General features: G+C 44.1%; 1 protein-coding gene and 1 pseudogene across 1 annotated transcript in view; both read left to right on the forward strand.

Moving 5' to 3' along the window:
* Mrtf (Myocardin-related transcription factor) overlaps positions 1 to 20228 on the forward strand; it is a 62081-nt gene extending 41853 nt beyond the window's left edge. The window contains exons 11-20 of the mRNA XM_084605407.1: positions 342 to 491; positions 2944 to 3097; positions 5724 to 5952; positions 6674 to 6859; positions 7062 to 7235; positions 12052 to 12224; positions 14870 to 15146; positions 16368 to 16494; positions 18659 to 18767; positions 19303 to 20228. Of these exons, the coding sequence (XP_084461533.1) occupies positions 342 to 491; positions 2944 to 3097; positions 5724 to 5952; positions 6674 to 6859; positions 7062 to 7235; positions 12052 to 12224; positions 14870 to 15146; positions 16368 to 16494; positions 18659 to 18767; positions 19303 to 19940 (2217 nt within the window). The 3' untranslated portion in view covers positions 19941 to 20228. The remainder of the gene's footprint in view (positions 1 to 341; positions 492 to 2943; positions 3098 to 5723; positions 5953 to 6673; positions 6860 to 7061; positions 7236 to 12051; positions 12225 to 14869; positions 15147 to 16367; positions 16495 to 18658; positions 18768 to 19302) is intronic.
* LOC146190060 (uncharacterized) lies at positions 7674 to 10663 on the forward strand (annotated as a pseudogene).
* Positions 20229 to 22133: the final 1905 nt, after the last annotated feature.

Below are 22133 nucleotides of genomic sequence, written 5' to 3' on the forward strand. Positions count from 1 at the left end.
TGACAGGTTAACACCGTGAATATTGTCAACGTTAGTATCACTCGTCTATATAAAAGGGCCTCTCGAAGTATGCAGGCAATGAGCCGAGCAATGTATAGGGGCAAGTGGTGAGGGCTTGCAGAATGAAAAGGCAGGAAAGCCAGTAACGCAAATCTGAGCCTCCTGTGAGTGTTTTGCCAGCAAAGCTATAGCTTTAGTCAGTGGAATTGCAGCCAGAGATCCTTCGACGTGCATGTTTCCGGCAGCGTCGGTTGTGGCAGGTGTGGCAGGACTTCTGGACGAAGCTAGGCGAAGCAACGTGTCACTCAACTGTGGTCTGACGAAGCCTGCTCCCCGTGCAGGGTCCACCAAGCGCTCAAAAGAATCAGCCGGCCGCATCGTCCTCATCCGAGTCGTCTTACGAGCTGCTGCTCCAGCAACAGCAGCTGTTCCTGCAGTGGCAACTGGAGTGGCAACAGAAGTATCCACAGATCATCTTGCCAGCAGCACAGGTAGGTTGTCTAACTAGGTTGACTAGGCCAGATTTCGGCTGTCAAACGTGTCCTGGAAAGGAAGCTGGAAATTTGGGAGAAGAAATTGTGCGCATTTACTCAGACATACACGGAAAGAATCGATGCAGGACAGGCGCTATCTAGCACCTGTCCTGCGTCGATTCGTTCCGTGTATGTCTGTATAAATGCGCACAATTTTTTCTCCCAAACGTGAACCGTCTAGCCCAAATCAACATTCTCTTGAAAGCTGGAAATATCGGAGGTAGCACTCTTGTGTGTTCAAGCGCTCTCGAGAAACAGAATTTTGAAGGCTGCAAAGGTTTGAAAGCTCTTAATCATATCAAGATATATATAGTTTTTTTCTAAGCCGTCTGTGCATTAAAATTTTCTTGTCCATGTTTTTTATTGAAGGACCCATGAAAAGCTATTTACTGAAATTATAAAACCCTTGCTAGCAACAGATATCTTGTCAATTTTCTCCGCAACCCAAAATTTTTTAAGCCGGCTTCATTTGCACCATATGGGCGATCAAAAATGCCGTAATGCGCCTCCTCTCCACCCTCAACTCTACCTGCGACGGCGCCCCACCACGCCCTGTCCAGCTGGCGTTGCCTAAGAGCAGGCATGCCCAGCAGCCCCACTGATATCAGCGGGGTGGTTTGCGCGCGGGGATGTGTCACCCAAACCAGGCAAGAGCACCATTTGAAAATTATTTGTCAAATTATTGGTTCCACACAAAGCTTTAAAACTTCACTCAAATTACTCACAAAGTCAAACTTTACGGATTTCTTGCTTAAGAATTTTACCGCAAATAGCATTTCGGGGCCGTTGAAATACTCTCACAGTCCCAGCTCGTGGGATTGTTTTAAAGACTGAGCTCTTTGTTTAAAAGATGGAAATTTAGCACTGAAGCAAAGCGTGCGGATGCTTCATTTACCTCATTTTTATATACTATAATTTTGTTTTCCACAAGACATGTTTAGAATGTCTTGTTTGGATCCCATTCGTGCAGATACCAGGCAGACCACTTTGAAGGTGCAGTTGATAGACTGCGACTGAGCAGCTACAGCTCACTTCAAGTGCGTCGAAGTAGTGTGTTACAAATGCGCAAAGCATAACTGCACAGTTTACCTAGGGGTTATGGCTTTGAGACATCATCCACTGCTGCAACTGTAAAAAATGTGGTTTGAGTCTAACATGGCTGTGAATTTTGTGTTAGATTTAAGCTTAAATGCTGTTAATATGAGCCAGTAAGCATTGCCAAGTAATGACGGAAGTAAGCCGGCTGCTGTCCGTGGTCACAGCGCACTCTTTGAAGTTCATATTCCAATTCAAGTCGGTAAAAGTTGCAAATTGCAAAATGGCTGCAAGAAAGAGGGTCACTTGGTTCAGAAACTTTGTCAGCCGTTCAAGCAACCGTTAAAGTGTGGACAGAACTGCCAAGGTAAAATGCAGGTTGGCCTAGGAGCGACTATCTTGAGAACGTGTAATGATTCGCAGCACCCGGGCTTCTGCAGTCGGTGGCCTGTGAAATTAACCCTTTTTAAACCAAGGCCTCCTTCTCCCCCTCCCATTCTTGGGGGGGTGGCAAGCTTGTCTTTGCAAAAGACAAAGGGGAGGCATTTTATGCTGCTGCCTCTTCGTCGCGGTCTGTTTGAGGGATGCCGGGCACACTTCCAAGAGGCTGCCGTCCTATGCCGGCAAGCATCGGGTGGCTTCCGTGGCCGTGGGCTTGGCACAATCTTTTGCGGTGCGATCTCAGGGTTACTAGGTCGGGATGGCATTCTTGCCTTGAAAGAAATAGACAAGATAGAGGGGGAGGTACCCACCGCCTTGTCAATCTTCTCTCTTCCTTCTCAGCATCTTAGCACTGCTTTGAATGCCTCGGTGCACCTTTTTTTTTCGTAACAGCTGCATTGGTGTCGATATATTTTAGTTTATGCATGGATCCCTGGGGCTAGGCTGCTCCGAGATTTTATTCCAGATGTCAGTTGTAAATTCCTTTTCATTCAGTTTTCTCGGTAATCTGTCCTTTATCCCTATAAAAGCATAGTTAGAAATAGTCATACGGCCATTTTTACGGAGGACAGTTTGAATGGAGTTGTTCCTAGTGTTTCTTCTATAGAGCAACGACGCGAAAACTTTGATTTGGTGAATTTGCTTGCCAGCAGCGAGCTCATTTTTACTGGGCCGCACCCATACAAGTGTAGATTTGCCATTTATGCTGGCTGTCTGCCGTATCTAGCCAATGGTAAGGTTCCAAAAAAAGAAAATGATGAAAGTGTAAGTACTGGTCTTTTTCTCTTTATTTATTTATTTATTTTTTAAGGATGAGAGGCAACTTGAAAGGCAACAATCATTTTTTTAGTTTGGCACAACTTACTCACGGCTGAAAAATGTTGCTCATAACTGCTCCATTTAAGTTTCTTTTTTTCTTCCTTTTTTTTTGTAGAAGCCAGTGGTGAGTGAGGCATCGCAACCTCCACCGGTGCAGTTGACAAGCCCTCCACCACCGCCTCCGCCGCCTGTTGTCAGTTCACCCCCCATTGCGATGGCGGTCACACCTGACTTGCCGCGGACGAGGTCCAAGCTTGAGGACATGAAGGGTAAGTCTGTGTGTGGTCATTCACCAAACAGTCACAAAAAAGTTTCAAGAAGGTTAGTTGCAGGTTTGTGGAAAGCCAACCTTAGCGGTAGGGTAGCTAGCACATTCCTCAGACCTTTTCACATTCACGTGAAGGCATGGAGAATTGTGCAAGCAACCCCTTGAGTGCTTTGAACAAGCCGAGCTCGTCCCGTCCCTGTAAAGCTGGTTTTGGATGTTTAAACTGTTTTTGATGGGTGTAACTCATCATCGGAGGATAGATCCTCACCTTGAGCATTTTAGGTGAGCGCCGGTCGTCTGTGGCCTAGGTCATGTTACCACTGACCTGTTAATTGCTTGTTGTTCTAACACTTAAAAGCTTCCTTTATATATATATATATATATATATATATATATATATATATATATATATATATATATATATATATATATATATATATACTGCAGCCTTGATAAGATAAATGGCTTCTTGTGAAGGCAACGCATGTATTATTGGCCTGTCATCACAGAAAAGTTTTTTTTTTTTTTTTTTTTTTTTTTGTCGCAGTCTTTATCTTTATGATCTCGAACACCAATTTTTGCATTGATATCTGCGTAGGGCAGAACAGGGAAGAACAGCAATTTCTAGGGGTGTGCAAATTTTGAAATTTTCAAATAGGAATCGAATATGAATGTGGGTAAAAAATGTTGTTGGGTATTAAATATCAGATCAGTGAAAGTGAAGAAAAAAAAAAGAATGGAACTAAAAATTATCCCAAACATTGTTCATCTTCACATAGTGTTTGCAAATAAAATCAAGTTGGTGTGCTCAGTATACTGAAAAATTAAGAGTAAATTTTATAAAGCTTTCCGTTTAGCAGTTTTTTTGCAGAGCAAGAACTTGCATGAAACAGGTGGAATTGTCATGTCGCTGCCGATTAGAGCTAGCTCTCCTTAATTCAGCCTTTAGGAAAAATGTCCAAATAAGTTGAAAGCTTGAATTATTAATGGGCCTGGAAAAAAAAAAATCTGCTGAAAACAATTCACATCAGAGTAATTTTATCTGATGAACACCTGTACAATAGATGTCTGCATTTCAAATCAAACCGAAATGAGAATGACGTTTTTTTCTCAGTTTCGTGAAATGTTTTGCTTTGCGCACACATTCGGAAAGGCCCTCTTCACAAAACAACCCCATTGCATTTTAAGGACACTTCACTGCATAGTCCATGTGGCCAAGCATTGCAGTGAAGCATGCAGTACGATCAAATTGTGGTAAATTTGAAAATTTTTGGTGTGTTAGGCAATTTTCGAATATTCGAAAATTACAAATATCAGTTTCCTGAATACAAATACAATAACAAACATATTCAATTTGCATTGGAAATTTGGAATATTTGCACACCCCTATACTCCGTTTCATACATCAAGTGCAACACTACCAAAGATACAGCTCTTGTTTGCGCTCTCCGCATCCGCGATAAAAAATAGTGTCTGCTCTTGACGAGAGAAAATAATAGTTGCTTTGTCTGCAAGCTTAATACATTTTACTATTCCCATCAACTTCATAAAAAGCACCTTTTTTAGGGAGAAAAGGTCGGATTCGGCTAATTTGTACGTTTTTTTATGTCGTTTTTGTTCATGCCGCGTTTTGCTGCTCCGCAACCTTGCCAACTGTGCCACCAGATGGCGCTGGCTGTGCCCTCTGCGCTGCGCATCTCTTTTTGAGAAAATGGTTCTTTGGTGCGCATTTTTTCTATAAGATCCGCTTTGTGAAGATGTCTAAGCATGCGAAGCATGTTATTGCAAACGTGTATGCTCGGAATAGAGCCCGTTTCGGCAGGAACCATTCGCCTACAGAACGAGCGCGTAGTGATACGCCTCCTGTTTTCTTCTTGCGGACTACTTGCGTAGCTTTCGCTGCGTTGCACCTGATGTATGAAACGGAGTATAGTAATTTCCTCATGCAAGTTCCTCCAACATTTGCTTATTTAGCCAAGTCACTGTGGTTCGAATTGGCTATATAATTGTAAAGCGGAAACAATTTCACTGCATGCCTTTGTTTTTTCGTCTCCTGGTTTCACGATGCACGCATGTCATTTATTCCTGCATCCAGTAGCATGAGGAGAGATTGTGAATAGTAAATATTTCTTCAGCTTTGAAGTTGACACGCATGCTTGCATAATGAAGAAGGAGTTAGCATCGCTCATCTCCAAAGTCAGATGGGCACTTGCAGTTAGGGGGTTTTTAGGAACAGGATGGCTGAAAGCTGGTGCCAGATGTCAGCGGGAAAGGACTTTATCATGGAGGTGATGTAGTCATACTTATACTAATTTGCCCTTCTTGGGCTTCATTAAAGAAATGGCTTCCTAAGTGGGAATGCAATGGCATTTTGAGTTCTCAGCTGCATTTCCTTTGTGTGTTGCACCATTATTGTTGCATTTGTCAGCACATCAGTTGACACCCATTCATGGTTGATCTCTGACATCGCTTTCTTGACCAACCAGGCAATTTTGTCTCATGGTAGGCGGGATTTTGGTGCGATTAAAGCTCTTAATGTTGTTGCATTAACATGCGTGTCTGTGGGAATCTCGATATGGTTTTGTTATGTCAAGTCAACTCTTGCCATTGTCTCTCTGCTCGTGCAGTGAGTGACCTGAAGGCAGAGCTTAAACGTCGCAACCTTCCTGTGTCGGGGTCCAAGCCACAGCTCATCGAGAGGCTGAAGCCATTCTCAGACGTTGGTTCCACTGCAACCCAAAGCAGCAGTGGCTCCGGCTCAGACCAGCCGGTCTCCTCCGTGGAGGCTGCGACAGATGTCTCTGAGCTCTCCCCGCCTTCTCCCTATCTTGGCCTTTCATACGAGATGAATGATGGGTGCGTGTGCTGGCTTTTTTCCTTTCTCCCAGTCGATTTTTATTCTTTTTTGAGCATGAAGTTTTCAGAGACTATGCTTTAATTGATTACAAAACATTCTTATTATACAAAGAGGAGAAGACCAATTGATATATTGACATTGATGTCAGTGATGTCTAGAAGGCCTAAAAGTTTACTGCTTATGGTCAATCCAGGAGTTGTGGGAGTGCTCACATAACTTTTGGGCGTGGGTCTGCAGAGATTTGCTGCACCAACCACTGTAATGTTTCTACGCATTTTTTTTTAGCGCTGCATCGTGAATTGCCGCATAAATTTTATGCTTTGTATGAACAATGGCGAAGGGCCAAGGATTCAGTAAACATCTAATCGCCGGCAAGAAAGAAAAGTCACGTGACTACTTGTATGGCACCAGTTAACACATGTTAAATGCTTCAAATTCAATGGGGTGTGTTGTAAATGCTTGTTATTTTGCATGTTGTCACAAAATACTTCAATTCTCGCAATTGTTATGACTGTTGTTGCATTTGCAAATGGTTTTGCGGTGTACTATGCCAGCAACACAGGGCGTCGTCACCGTTTCACATTGCCGTCGGTTCCGCGCCGTCATGAGCATGTATCTTTCCCGGTAGGCGACAAAGCGAATGATGATCACTTTCGCTGCGCACCTCATCACGTCGCTCCCTTTTTCGCTTACGTGTGGCTCACATCTTGGCCAACACAGGAATCCGCCCTCAGTGGTTCCCATGGAGGTGGATGGCAGTGGTGGGGACTTGCTGATGGGGCAATCAGACTCCTCGCCTGCCCCAGTCACTGCCGCTGACACCGACATTTCTGGATCTGGCACTGAGGAAGACCTCATGAAGATTCAGCAGCAGCGGATCGAGGAACTCCAGCGTGAGCTGCAGAGGCAAGTCATCGTTGAATTGGACAGGATTAGAGTTTGTCGCTGACAGTTTACAGTCTGCTCACATGTTGACGTGTATTGTAGGTTGCGTAGAACTTTTTTCTGGAGCTCCGAAGTTGGAGTACAATCCAAATGGTGGTAGAGGCATTCTGCCTGAGCACATTCTTGAATGCTACAAGGAATTTGCGTCTCATTCTCCATACAGGTCCCAACTTCGGTTGCAGCAGAAACAGCAGCAGCAAGTGTCCACAGCGTACAGCCTGAAGAGTGCCACACCGCCCATCACCACGTTCACCCTCACCCTGTCACCATCTGGCCAGGCGATGGTGGCTTCACAGCCTCAGACCACCAGTCTACTGGCATCAGGCACTGTGCCGAGGTGAGTGAAATTGTATGTTAACCGGAACAGTGATGCAAATTTCATGCATTTCATGTTGGTGGTGTTCAGTTTTACTATGTGCCCAGATATTTTCTGGACTTACGCTAGGCATGGATTAGAATGGGCACTCTGTCTGTTCAGAGAAAGCCAGGTGAACACCTAACAGCTTTCAAAAGATGTTTGAAAACTTCAAGTGTCTGAGCTTCTGTCCCTTCAATGAGCATACAGATACACGGTGCTTTAAAAATATTTCAATATTAAATTAATGATGGCTGACTGTATAATGAAACAATCTGGTGTAAGCATTTAAATTATACTCAGTCTAAAATAATTTCCATTAAGAAGAGCTAGGGATAGAGGCGTGCTACACCCAAAGAACCACATGGATTTGTGGAACACAGTTCAGGTGGTCCTAAGAAGATTGTATGCAGGGTGCGCACAGGTGCTTGAAAACCTTGAATACCATTGAATTACGGAAGTCTGTTTTCAAGGCCCTTAAAAACCTTGAATTTATGACTGGTCCTTGAAGATTCTTGAATTCCTTGAATACTAAATTTGAACTGGTGTTTTTCGTCATGAAAACGTTTTTGTTGCTAAACTTTTATTCTTGACTGAGTTCTGAATGAACTGCGGGGAAGGAAACGTATTGATTTTTAGCCTATTTAGCGCATTCTCGTTAGGCGGCTGGCAACACTGCAGTGGGCGCGCGGCTGTGTCGTCCCATCACTGTCGCATCGCCATCACTCACTGAGCCCAACGTTTTTAGATAGGTTTATCGAGCCGTGCGGCCGTGTCTACGCTGGCGTTGCCCTAGTGCTTGCATTTTTGGAATGAGCGTGGCTTCTGCCTGTCAGCGCACGTGATATTTTCATATGTGACACAATGCCCGGAAAGAGCAAGTTTCAGGCTACGTGGCTCCACCATGACGAATACAAGCAGTGGATTGCGCCTGATACAACGAGTCCGCAGCGGGCTAAGTGCAAGCTTTGCGGTAAAACTGTGGATGTGACTGCCATGGGTGAATCCGCATTAAAAAGTCACATGAAAAGCGGCAAGCATATTGGCACAATGAAGGTAGCGCAAGGGAGCGCGTTGAAAAGGTACCTGACGCCGGTCGCGGTAGAGCAGTCTACTAGCGCGTTCCTCGCAGTCGCCAAGCCTAAACGATGCTTGCAAAGCGCACGAGCTTGTCACTGACGCTGAAATTCTTTGGACTCTGAAAGTTGTGACATCCCACTTTTCGTACCGGTCGTCATCCCAAGCAGGGGAGCTATTTCAGCGCATGTTTCCGGACAGTGAAGTGGCAAAGGCGTTTTCTTGTGGTGAGAAGAAATGCGCCTATATGACGTGTCACGGTCTCAAGCCTTTCTTTCTTTCAGCATTGCAGCGAGAAATAGAACAGTGTGAATTCTATGTCGTACTGTTTGACGAGTCGGCAAATGACTTTCTGCAAAGTAAGCAAATGGATGTGCACGTGAGGTGTTGGGACTCTGCTCACCAAGTGACGACCAGGTATTACACCTCCGTTTTTATGGGGCATTCCACAGCCTATGACATTCAGGAAAAGTTGCTAAGCGCCCTCGAGCCTTTGCCTCTTGCCAAGATTCTTCAGATATCGATGGATGGGCCCAATGTCACTCTGAAGTTCTTCAAAGGTCTTCAAGAGCACTTGCAACAAAACCACCAAGTTCTGTGTGTGGACTTAGGCACTTGTGGGCTACACACAGTGCACAATGCTTATAGGGCTGGAGTTTCAGCGACTAAATGGGGACTTGACTGCTTGTTGTCTAGTCTGAGTGCAATTTTTGAAGGTGCTCCAGCACGGAGACAGGACTTTTCGGCAGTTACAGGCCAAGATACCTTTCCTCTTAAGTTTGTCGCCCACCGGTGGGTGGAGAATATTCCTGTAATTGAGAGAGCGTTGCTGTTGTGGTTTGACGTGAAAAAGTACATTGAGGCTGCTAGAAAAAAAAGTCAACCTGCCAAAATGTGCATCGTTCAATAACTTGTGGGAGTTCTGCTGTGATGCTTTGCTGCTAGCAAAGTTGAATTTTGCCTTATGTGTGGCGATGGCACTGAACCCTTTTCTGGTAGAGTACCAGACAGACAAACCAATGGTTTTTTTCCTTGCAAGGGATTTAGAAACTGTTCTCAGAAAGCTGCTGACGAAGTTTTTGAAATGTTCGATCCTGTCTGCCAAAGGGATAGTGGGTCTGCTGAAGATCGACATTGATAATGCCGAGAACCATGTTCCACTTGAAAAGGTGGATATAGGCTACAAAGCAGAGCAAGTTCTCAAGAATTCTAAAGTGAACTCAAAGGACGTGTTTCAATTCCGGATGGAATGTAAACAGTTTTTGATCAGTGCCACAAAGAAAGTTCTAGACAGAAGCCCCTTGAACTTTGTATTTTTTAGGGGCCTTTCTTCACTAGACCCACGACAGATGTGCTCGAAGCCAGAGGAATGCCTTGCAGGTTTCAGAAAAGTGTTGGACACCCTCATCACTGCAGGTAGAATGGCTGATCACCTTCGAGACACGGTGCTGGCCGAGTACACGGAGCTCCTGCACGAGCAGAAACATCAGCTTAGACAATTTGACAAGTGCGCTGACAGACTGGATGAATTTTACCCTGATCTCTTGAAGTTCAGTTCAACCTACTCGAAGTTGTGGAGCATTGTGAAACTTCTGCTTGTCCTCAGTCATAGCCAGGCAACTGTCGAGCTTGGATTCAGTGTAAACCGACAGGTGGGCATTGAGAATCTGAAGGACCTTTCATATGTTTCACAACAGATCGTGTGCGATGCGGTTGAGAAAGCAGGTGGTGTTCTAAACATTCCAATCACCAAGGAACTGAGGATCGCTGTGTCAGCTGCAAGGCAAAAGTATGGAGCATACTTGGAAGCCCAGAAAAAGCAGGACCTTGAAGCTTCAAAGCAGAGAAAAAAGCACTGCATTGAGGAAGAGCTTGATGCAATGAAAAGAAAGAAAAAGAAGCTGGAATTGACAATTGATGATCTCATGGCATCTGCAAATGCCTATGCTGATAAAGCAGAGGCAGAAAACCATGTGACACACATTGTAAAGTTCAATAGCCTCAGAAAGACGGCCAAAGACAAGAGTGAGGAGCTACACGCCATCAAGCTCCAAATTCAACAAAAGCTGCTGGAGCTCCCCTGAAGTAGCCCTGAGGAGCTGCTTCCTAAGGATTTTTTTGTTTTGTGCAGTTGAAGCAGTGGACAATATTTTGTGAGGGTATAGGAAATAACCAACAATTTTATAAAACTAATTTTTTACTTTTCTGCGGGATATGACCAAACTTTCACTGTGATATTTTATGAAGCTATATTTAATTTTTTTCTGTGCAATAGAAGCAAATCTGCGTAGTGATGTTTTTTTTCTTTGTGGAATAAATATTTCAGACGTTTTGAGAGCACTGTTTGAGGATCTTTGACATGGAAAAAAAAATTAAGCCCTCGAAGGGGGCCTTGAAAATCCTCCTATGGTGGCTTGAAATTCCTTGAATATCCTTGAATTTTTTTCTTTGCCACCTGTACGAACCTTGTGTATGGCTGAAAGGCTGAAAGCTGTAACACCTAGTGACGATGTCATGAATAGGCCTCAAGAAGTCCTTCAGTATGAACACAGCTCTCTTTAAAAAGATTTAATGGTTTAACAGTAGGTTTAGTTAGGGTGTTGGTGACAGTAGGCCAAGTCTAGCAGAATGGCTTGGTTAGGCATCTGCGTCTTTCCTGTTAGTCCGCACTGACATTTAAAATAAAAAAGTTTTTTTATATATATATATATATATATTTTTTTTTTTTTTTTTTTTCGGCTTGTTTTTGCGTCTCTAGGCGGGTGTGTCCCTCGATTTAAGAGGACGCCGGGGAGTCTTATATTTAGTCTCCCGTCACCAGCGGCCTGAAAAATTAGTGACACAGCTGGCGCAGCCTTTTACGCAACCGGAACTGTGACAGAGTCCTGGCCTGACCTTTTGTGCACGGATGACGAAATAGAAATAGTTAGTGTCCAGGTTGCATGAGTCTGGCTGCTGGCATATCTCCAAACTAGTTTGGTCTTGATAGTGAATAGCACCATGCACTGCTAGACAAGCAGACCTCACGCTGGTTTTTACTCGGAAATAGCTGCAAAGGCAGACCAAGTTTCGAAATGGGCTGTTCAGTGCAAGTTTCTGAAAGAAAAAGTAGCTTGTCACTGGCTGCCTCACGTGCTCGAGGTGATGCCAGTTTGGAGCGAGGTCAAGAGTCGGTGAGCCCTCTTTGTAACTTTGGAAAATGTGACTTTTCAAGACGGTTTAGTAGAAAAGCATTATGTTTTTGAACGTCATAACATCTACTACAAAGGCATGTTGATACCTTAGTGCTCAAGTTTCATTCAAATTGATTTTTGCAGGTGGTAGAGCGAACTGTTCTAGCAGATTCCCAATCTAAGAATGCCACAGCCATGCAATGGCCCACTGCAAATTCTTGCATTAAGTGGCAGAACATGAAGCCCATTACAGAAAGTCATGATACTGATGTCTATTCTTCATATTGTGTGGGCAGAATAAGTACATACATTGCTTTAGTAGCCAAGATTCATTCTTATATTTTGTATTTAATGTTTTGTATTTAAATTTTGCTAACTTATTTAGCTTATCCTAGCTAAATCAGGTTTTAAAGCATGTTTAACAGGGCATTGAAAATGAGGTAAATAGAGTGCGTTTCCACGCTGTTTAGGTGTATGGATGCATTAGAAGTTATGCTTAAGAGTTATCAAGACTTGTTTGCTTCTTTTCTTGTGCTTTTCCAATGCAGCACTGGCATGGGCATGGTTGCCACACCGACGACAGTTGCTGACTCGAAGTCATTTCAGCGTCAGTTGCTGCAGCAGCACCTTCAGAACAAAATTCAGCAGCAGCAACAGCAAGCCCAACAACAACAACAACAGCAGCAGCAGCAGCAAAGTCAGCAACAGCCTCACCAACAAAGTAAGTATTGGCTTCTTTCAGATTTGCTAGTATTTAGTCTATACTGACACCTTTTGCAAGGGAGTTGTCTCAAACCTTTACGAGGGAGTTTCTTGTCTATTCCACAAAGATACAGCTCACACTTTTTGTGAGGGTGCTTTTTCACCTGTTGAAAGAAGATGCACCCACAGTTTCTTGAAGGCAGTTTTTCTCATCTAGTATTGAGCAAAGACTCGGGCTTACTTTTTTTTTTCTACACAAAACAACTATTATCTAGTAAGTTATTAAAGTGCAGAGATGAAGCATCTTTGTAAGACTCTTCTCCTTTCCTCAACCTCTACAGCTGTCAACCTCCATTCAACCCCATGTTTTAAAAAGAAAGAAGCTTTAAACTTAAACAGTTTTTAAGCAATCAAAGTGTTAAAATTTTCAGTGTTGGTGTGTCGTAAAAGCCTAGTCCTTTCTATAAAGCTTTATGTTATGCCCACTGTATGGACCCAGCAGTGAATTACAGTAGAAGCTCGGTGATACGAATCTCAAGGGGGCGCGAAAGAATTCCTATCATCTGGACATTCGTATCATCAAAACGAAAGAAAATAAGTGTGCAGAAGCATGAGAAAGCAGTCACACAGATCTATTTATATCTGAGAAGGTTTATAATGGTCGCGTGGTCACAGCTGGCCACTCACAGTGCACACAACGTGACAGGTAATTGCGATGTCAGCGACGTGCGTAATGCGAGCCGCATGCTTCCGCTGACTTCTCACGGCGCGTACAGCACGACAAGAAATGGTGATGTGCCGGCCGCGTGGCGCCGCAGATTGCTCGCGATGCGTACAGCGCGACTAGCCGTCGCAAAGTCTACAATGTGTGGCCCGTGCTCGCCCGCCTCGTACGCCGCCGAATACTAACGGACGCGCGTCGCTCCAAACTTTCTGCGGCGTGGTAAACGATACCGATGCAGGCGATGTGCGATCCATCCTCCTCCGCGTACTTCTCGCGGCGCATATAGCACGACAGGAGATGGCGACATGCAGGCCGCGCGGGGCTGTAAGCTGTTTGCGGATCGCGATCGCGGAGCCAGTGATGTGCGGTTCATGCGCACCCGCCACTAATGCTGCCACCAACTGCTGTGGTTCATGGGCCAAGCACCGCTGAAAACTTTTCGCTGCATGAGCCTGACAGAAATCGCGTCATCGCAACCTGCTTGTGATGCGAACATACAGCGCGGCTGATGATCGCGGTCAGTGCTTAGTGCTCAAGGTTGGGGTCGCAGTTAGCGCGTTCGTATCATCCGTAATGGCGCGGGACAGTGTTCGGAACATGCAAAATTTTGCACGTTGTACACAATGCACTTCGGCTGGGGAATTTCGCAAATTTGTATTATCCCGAAATTTGTATCAACCGAATTCATATCACCGAGATTTTACTGTAGAATGCATCCTATGTGATGGCACAGCAATGAAAGGAACGCAACTTACAGTGAACATAAGGCTTTAGTGTACAGCCGCACTGGTAACACAACAGTGACAGAAGCTGCCGTCATCAAAGGTTAAGGGAGGAGTGATCAATAGCATGATAGTACCCCAACCCCTTTTACTGTTTTAATGGGCTCGCACATTATTGGAAATGACGCGTGCATTGTTTCATCACTATTAATGTTGGTCGATAATATCTGGGTGGTTCTTTGTCTTTGGTCTAGCCTGAACCTATTACTTCTCACTGATGTTGTGCTGCTCTCCTACTGCATGTTTAACTTTACCAAGTGCATTTGTGATCCTTTGAATTTCATCCGAAATATGCTGCTGCATTTTAACTTCCCGAAATCTTGCTTGTTAATTTTTTCTCTGATACTACTAAGTTCTTTTCATGTTGCTCTCGGACAGCTGTTGAGCTCTTGCTCAGCCTCTCAGTTTCCACCCAGAATATAAAAATGTTTCAAATTCTAAAAAAAAAAAGAAAAAGTTAAGAGCACAGAGAGCCAACCGACCCTTGCATTTTTTGCATGCAAATGAGCTTTTATTGCTTTTATTTGTTTTACTTCCCTAGTTGGGACAGTATGCAGAATTTTATTTTCCAGAGCCACATTTTGAGGGCAGCATCATGTAAAATCATGTCATCAGTGAAAGCATTGAGTCTTCTGTTGGAGGTTGGTGCAACTAATCCAGCTACTTGGGTCCATTCTCTTTGTGGCCAGCCCTTTGGCAGCACTGGCGTCATTTTGCATTTTTAGCATAGTTCTGCAGAAGCTTCCCACTAAAGAATGCAGATGGCCCTGCCGCTGTGGCTCAGTGGTTAGGATGCTGGACTGCTGAACTCAAAGGTGCAGGTTCAATGCCAGTCGCGGTAGGATTTTGACGGAGGCAAAAAGAAGGTATCCATCTGCTGTACGATGTCAGTGCATATTAAAGGAACCCTGGGTGGATGAAATTTCCGTAGCTGTGCACTATGGTACCCCTCTTAGCTAGACCTGCTCTTGGACATTAAACCCTGTAAACCAAATCAACCGGAATGAAAAGAGCATATGCAAGGGCAAGGTAAACCAAAAGTGTTGGGGAAAGGAATAGAGAAGCTCACTAATAATAATAAGTTCTTGCATAACATGGGGAGGTTTGCACATACAGCTAATGATGGTGACCACAGCATCGTTTCTTTTTTTTTTGCAGGTTGCGTTGGCAACCCAAACCTGGCCACAAGCCTCGCGTCATCATCACCGACATCTGCTGCAGTCAAGGCATCGTTGGCTAATTTCCTGCAGCAACAACACCAGCAGCAACATCAGCAGCAGCAGCAGCAGAGCCTTGCAGCAGCCCTGGCACTCGGCAGCGATGCCAACAACAATCACCAGTTGATTGGCGACCGCAGTGGGAGCAGTGCTCGGACATTGGCCTACAGCCAGGGGAAGCAACCATCAATGAAGACACCGAACGGCCTTCAGTCGAGGCAAGTTCTTTAAGGCCTTTTTTGGCTGATGTAATGCGGAAATATTCGCATGAAATGTTGGGATGAACTGATACTATCTAACCACCATCCCTCCAATCCTCGGCCGAGCGCTCAAACCACTACTCCATGTGTGGGAAACGATCCAGTTAGTGAGTGATAATGATAATGATGGTAGTATTGATGATAATGACGCTGCAGTTAATGATAATGATGGTAGTGGCAACGACAATGATGGTGCATTTAGTTGATAATGATTATAGCAGTAGTGATGGTGGTCTTTCTTATAAAGTGGCATTCGCCACTTTGCGCTAATTTGTTTTCCTTCAAGCATAATTTGTTTTCCTTCCGGAGTCCTCCACTACGGCGTCTCTCATAGCCTGAGTCGCTTTGGGACGTTAAACCCCACAAACCAACCAACCAACCTTCAAGCATAACATGTTTAAGAAAGGAGGGGGGGGGGGGGGGGGGGGGGGGGGGGGGGCTGCTTACAGTCTGTGGAGAGTAGTAAATTTTACATAGTCAGGGCAAACACAGTGGCATAGCATAAGGTCTCTTCACCCAAAAGTTTAGTTGGATAAGGTAACAAATAATCAGGTTGAATTGGCTGGTTGTGGAGCAAGAAATCTGGCTTGCATGACAACTGAGGAATGAGGAAATAGATCTGTGGGAGGAGCCGGAGGTGTGGTGGGTGATCACTGAAATGGCAACTCTTGCTGACACCACATCTGATAGATCATCTAACCTTGTGTTTGGCGCATGATAGCCCACTGTTGTTTATGTACCATGAAACTACATATAACTAACCATTGCCAAGTTTTCTAGCTTAACAGGCGACGAGAACTTGCAACCCTCTCGGAACATTTGGGACTTACACCTACTCTAAATAAGTTGCTGCTTTTTTTTTTATTTATTTATTTATTCTTGCTGGAGTAGTATCAGGTGAAAGCTCCAAAAATGCCCAGCTTCATTTATCAGTGGCTGACTATTTGCTATTCAGCCATTCCAATATCCTCATTAGCACACATATCTGGCCTGGTTGCTTACTTTTCTCTGGCAGTTGCGCTGGGTGACTTGGAAGGATGACAGCATAAATTGGTTATGTTTTTTACATTTGGCAACTCTGTGAATCTGCTGAAACTGGCCATAATGTCTGCTGTTGAACTGGTGCATTGATTAAAAGCTCGGTGCATAGATGAAGAAAAAAATTTCCACCTTCCACAGGTCCTTGCAGCACGTGGCAAGCTTTCCGTCATTGCTGACGCCCAAGCCGGAGCCATTTGTCTTGACCAAGCAGCCACCAGACTATGACGAAGCGACCAAACAGCTCAACAAGACGAGACAGGCGCAGGTACAACACAAACGTTGCAGCATTTCATTCTGATCCTGTTATCACTGCAGATAGTAATCACATTGAAATAGAATATGCCCACACTACCCTTGTCATGACCCCCAGGTCTGAATTTCCTCTTCATGATAATGCCAGGCATGGGTTTGGCTGTCGCTGCACTCGGCTCGGGTGGTTGGAACGGGCAAACCCAGAGCCCCCCACTGCAGCATCCCTAAAAGTTTAGCTTCAGCATCGGGATGATAATCTCCTTCATGCCAGGTTTTGCGTCAGCTAGCCTTATAGGAACAGTCTACTGTCAGAGACGGTTATAGAAATAATTGCATATTCTAGCAGATTTCACTGCTCAGTGGTTGTAACGAGGGTAAAACTCGTGGTTAAGCAAGGGTTTGTATTTTGAATTTGTCGGAAAAGTCTGGTCTGAGCAGATGGTAGCGTGGTAGCTGCCTGAAGCCTGTGAAGTGAATATACTACATTTCACGACTATGCCACAGTGTAATACAGACGGTTGTTTTTGTTCTTACCAACATAAGGCGGTCTATTTTTTACTCTTTCAGCAAATTACAGCTACTTTTATTGTTCAACCTTGCTTGATCTGCTTTTAAAATGCTCTGAGGGAGTAATCACACAAAATGCCACTATACTTGTAGCAGCTACCATCGGCACTGCTGCTATGGGCAAGTGTTTTGGAGCAAAAAGATGGAATTTGCATAGGTTTAATTCTCCTATGTGTGTATTGTTTTTTGTGTATAACCATGCAGCGCCGGAGGTCATCGGAGGGCAACAACAGTTGTTGGTATCTGTGATGAATATCGCCAGTTTTCTTTAGTTCATTTTAAGTTATTCAAAACTAAAGTATAGTATACCTTAGTTATTGTTTTACCAAAGCCTTTGTATTTTGATTAATGGCATGCTCAATATTGCCGCTGTGTGCCTCCTAGGTGACGTGACGAAGTAGTCATTGTGGCCATAGAATTGCTTAGAGTTAACTCTACTAATATTGTGTCCCTGTTGTAAGGGTTTGCAGTATGTAGGATAAACAGTACATTTAATGGAAAAATTGTTTAAAATTGTTCTGCTGTGTTGTTCAGTGCCACAGATAGGTATTCGTTAATTTGGGAAAGGACCTTTTGATCAACGCAAGGAAAAGAAATCATTGAAAAGTCAGTAGACTGTCTCTTTCAGGCTCTCGTTGTGATCGAGGTAGGGAAAAAAATCTTGCAAAAATTTTCAATTTTCTTGAAAGCATGCCCTAAATGCACCAGAAGAAAAGTTGACCTTCAGTAGTGATTGATTGTGCAATTTCTATTAGTGCGTCGTATGTTCACATAATGACTGTGCTCTGGTTTCAGGGCCAGAATAGTGCTTCTGTTGACTCATGGCCATAAGAAGTCACTATATCAACAAATCAAAAAGACCGTTTGACGTTCTGTTTAACGTTTTATATGGCTTACTGCAAAAGATTCTAAATACAATATCTAAAGTCTGAACAAATTTTGTACACGTATGGTGGCACTGTGACTGGAGGGGCTGAAGCCTTTCAGTGTCAGACGGATTTGTTGGACACTCTTTGTGCTCTCTAAGGTTCCAGTATTTAACCAGCTTGGCAATTTACTAATGGTCTTCCCTTTTAATTTCACCATTGAATCTAGGTGATGCGAATTCGTAAAATTTCCTCACCATGGTGCGCTGTGCACAGTGTGCAGAATTTCGGGTGAATATGCTCCCATACCACTGCAGATGATACAAACATGCTAGCCATGGCCGCACTCTCGAGCGCCAAGCACTGCCTGCACATTGCCGAGGTCGCAATCACCAGTCACCTGACCGTACACAGAAACTCATTTCCCATGTTTCTCTCTGCAAATTTTGTTCGCTTTGCATTATTTGAGTTTTAAAAATTACATATATTTTTCGTCGCCCCGTCAGATTGATTATGATTCTCTAACGCAGCACAAACAACACAAACACTAAAAGACAGTACAAGCCGTTCTTTAGTTGGCAGTGTCAGTACTTGTACCATCTGCTTAGAATCGTAATGAACAATCTAGACCAGGTAGCCCGCCTTGCTACCCCATCAGATTCTTATATTAATTGAGATTCTATTGCATTACCTGTGAGAATTCAGTATGCCGTTCTTCCTAATGGGCTTCTGTTTCTTCTGCAGATGCTACCACTGAACAACCTTATGCCTGCAAGCTCAAAACAGAACCGTCCTCGTTCAATAAAGAGCAAGGATGTCGACGATGTCCTCGAGATCCTTATCAAAAATGGAGGTAAGTCAAAACAATTTTGTTGCGACACTGAATACAGAGAGGAAGGTTTCTTTTCCCATACACAGCCTTGGGGTGAAGAAGCTCAGACTTGTAAGGAATCCTCGCAGAAATACTGCAGTAATAACTGGCCTCTTAGTTGATCGGACCAATGCAGAAGTTCTCAGTATAATTCTTTTAAGGGCTTGAATGCTAGTGAAGGTAATTGGGCTGTTGGAAGCAGGTCATCAAATAACATGATTATTGCATGCATGAATTGCATTCATTTATTGCAGAATAGAACAAAAAATATTTTGTTTAATTTCTCTTGTTTGCCCATCTGAATCTATATTTCGATATCTATATGCACATATAGATCATCAAATGAATCATGACTTGTGAACCGCAGTATAAATCGTAAAATGAAAATTATGCTTGCAAAGATGCACATTCCTTTTCATCAATAACAATTTGTGCTTATGATTTACCTTTTTTTTGTGTGTGAGTATTCTTGTCATTGATGAGAAAAATCTGGGCATTATTTTTAATGAATGTCCAGAGTTACCGCCAAGTGCTGCCCAAGAGCCACCAACACCCACGACACCGGGGACTCCTATCACGGACATGAGCGGTCTTCTTGCATGTACGTCACCGTCGTTCCCAACACCGCCGCCATCGTCGGAAGCGACCACAGCCACTCCAGGTGAACGGAATTCGCCCTCCCTGGCCCTGTCGGGTGACGGTGAGACGCCCCCTCCATCAGCCTCATTGGACTTCGATTTCCACTTGGACCTGGATGACTTCGAGGGCATGGACCTTGGGATGCTGACCGACGGACCAGCCAAGAACAACCAGGTGCCATCACGAAACCACTATGCGGAAAATGCAGACCTGTCGGACCCGACACTCAGCATGGAAATCGAGCTGTCAGACTGGCTCGATGTTATGATGCCACAGACAAGTTCGTCGTCATCATCATCCGCAACAAGTGGCCAGGCATCGTCATCTGTAGCTCCGTCTAACACAGCCGTGTCATCTGTCTCCGTTTCAAGCACAACACAGCATGACCCACTGTTGTCGACAAATGCGTCTGTGGACATTCAAGATCCGTTTGACCTGTTTACGGTGAATGACACGGACTTCCGGGCGTGGGATGACTTTCGGACTAATTGGGACAGCACAGACTTCATTGCCTGACTTACGTTGACCGTATGAGGCGGTGAGCAGGAAAAGAAAGGTGGTGCCCAAAGCCGAAAGGCTTTTTTTTTTTTTTTTTTTCCAATAATGTTGTGCCGGTGATGACATAGTGACTGTCTCTGCCGCCAAAAAGGCGGTGACTCGTGCATTCATAGGCCATAGAGAAGAGACCAAACCGACAAGTTTTTCACTTATCTAACCACATCTTGCCAGTGGAACACACTAGCTGCTAGAAAAGGCCGTTATTGAGTCACGGACCAAGCAAAAAAAAAAAAAAAAAGAAAGAAACACGAGACAGAGATCGCGTGCCAAGCTGAAAGTGCTGGTTGCTTTGTCAGCCACTCATGTCTTCTATTTTCTTTCTGGATGCCGTCACTTTGCCAGCGGCAAAGAAAAAACTTGCCCCTGTGCCGTGCAGTTCTTGACGTAAGGAATGCTCACGCCAAAAACACACAATTGCAGACTTGCGTTCTCCAATTCCTAACCTTTTAAAGGGAGGCTAAGAATTTTGCTGTACCAAGGCTGTAGTCGTGCAATGTGAGAAGCCTTCGCAAGTGATGGCAGATTACATCTCACACAAGTTATGACACAAGTACAAACAATCCCAGCATGTTTCTCTTATTCATTTTCACATCTTGGCAAAGAGCACTGTTATGCCCCCTTCTTCCTCACTTGTGACGAGATCGTTTTAAAAACAGACACTCACTTAAACATGAATAACGACGTCATGTCGCGCCAGCGCTTGGCAACCAAGTAGGCTGCCACCTTCTTTTGACAAGGGATCAAAATGATTGTTTCCGCGACAAACCTTTCGACAAGATTAAACTTCCTAGCATGTGTCTCTCGGAGATGTGAGAGAGGAGCATGATGCATTCTTGTTTGGACGGAAAGAGAGCATAGTGACAGAAACAAATTGGCTGCCCTGAGCCAATTGGTGGATTACTAGAAACAAGACTCAACGAGTTCTCATTCGAGAGGACCACATTCCAAGCGTTTAGCTGGTGAAAAGACGAGAAGCGAAAAAAAACTCGAGAAAATCAGCCGACGCCACCTCACAAATATTTGGGAGCAGGGGGGCGAGAGAGAAGAGTCGACCATGATAACATGCCCGGAGGTTGTGCCTGCGAGTCAACAAACCGGGCGGAAGCAGGCGCATCCAATTTATTGTCGCTCCTTTGTTGTGTTTTTCTACGTTTGTGTGTGAGTGCATGTGTGTGAGTTACTACCAAGGTTGTAATCTTTTGTACATAATTTAGGTGAGGCAGAAAAATGTCCTGTGGCTGTCTTGACAAGTCTGTTGTATAAACACAAAGGGCCCCTTTAAATGAAGTAGCATGACAGACTTAGTGCTGTGACGCATGGATTTTATCAAGCTCACAAAATTTTACTTTGGCAAGAGCTCTTCTTTCTATTCATTTCTTATTGATGTTCAATGCTTGCATGGAATAAATAGCAGTGATTTGTCATGCACAATACTGAGGGCTGCAAGCTCTAGTTCAGAAATTTGTAGTAGGTTGTAGGCCCCACTTCACTCCAGATATACACCCCTTATACACCCAGAGTCTGGTTGGGGTGTACCTATAAACAGTGCCTTCACCGACACGGCTGTGCCGTGTCGTTTATACTCGACGAGGGGTTCTTGGGGTCTTGTAACTGTGCTAAAATTTCGGAAACATTTAAGGTAGAGTTCCTACACGATCGAGTTTGTCATTTCTTTGTGCTTTGCCCAATCCAGAAGTGTATAGATCATGAGAAGTCTTTCGTTTTTCTTCTGCAGCTGGTCTCAGGCCATTTTATTGCGAATGCTGGCAACACTAACCCAAGCTGGTTTTCTGCAATTTTCTTTTTAGCAGTGGCAAAAACCAGCTTGCTTTTGGTGATGGAAGCTATATTAGGCAGAGAGCGCGAGCAATACTTTTTTCCTGCCCTCTCCCTTCCCCTATTCAAATGTACATATTATATATTAAGGGCTCAACCTTCTTGGGTGTCAGTGCCCTTGTTGGTGTAGTGTGATGCAAGAAATAAAAAAAATACACACCACATATTTGTACACTGTCTTGAATGCTATCATGGTAACTTGGCTAAATGTGCAGCCCAAAAATAATTGAGTGCAGCTGTTGACTTATCAGGTCTAGCACTTGTTAAAATTATAACTGCACAGTGAACGTGCTTGTTATTCTGTTTGTTCACGGT

The sequence above is a fragment of the Amblyomma maculatum genome, chromosome 5 (assembly GCF_055883805.1).
Source record: "Amblyomma maculatum isolate TAMU_Amacu chromosome 5, ASM5588380v1, whole genome shotgun sequence".
NCBI classification, from domain to species: domain Eukaryota; kingdom Metazoa; phylum Arthropoda; class Arachnida; order Ixodida; family Ixodidae; genus Amblyomma; species Amblyomma maculatum.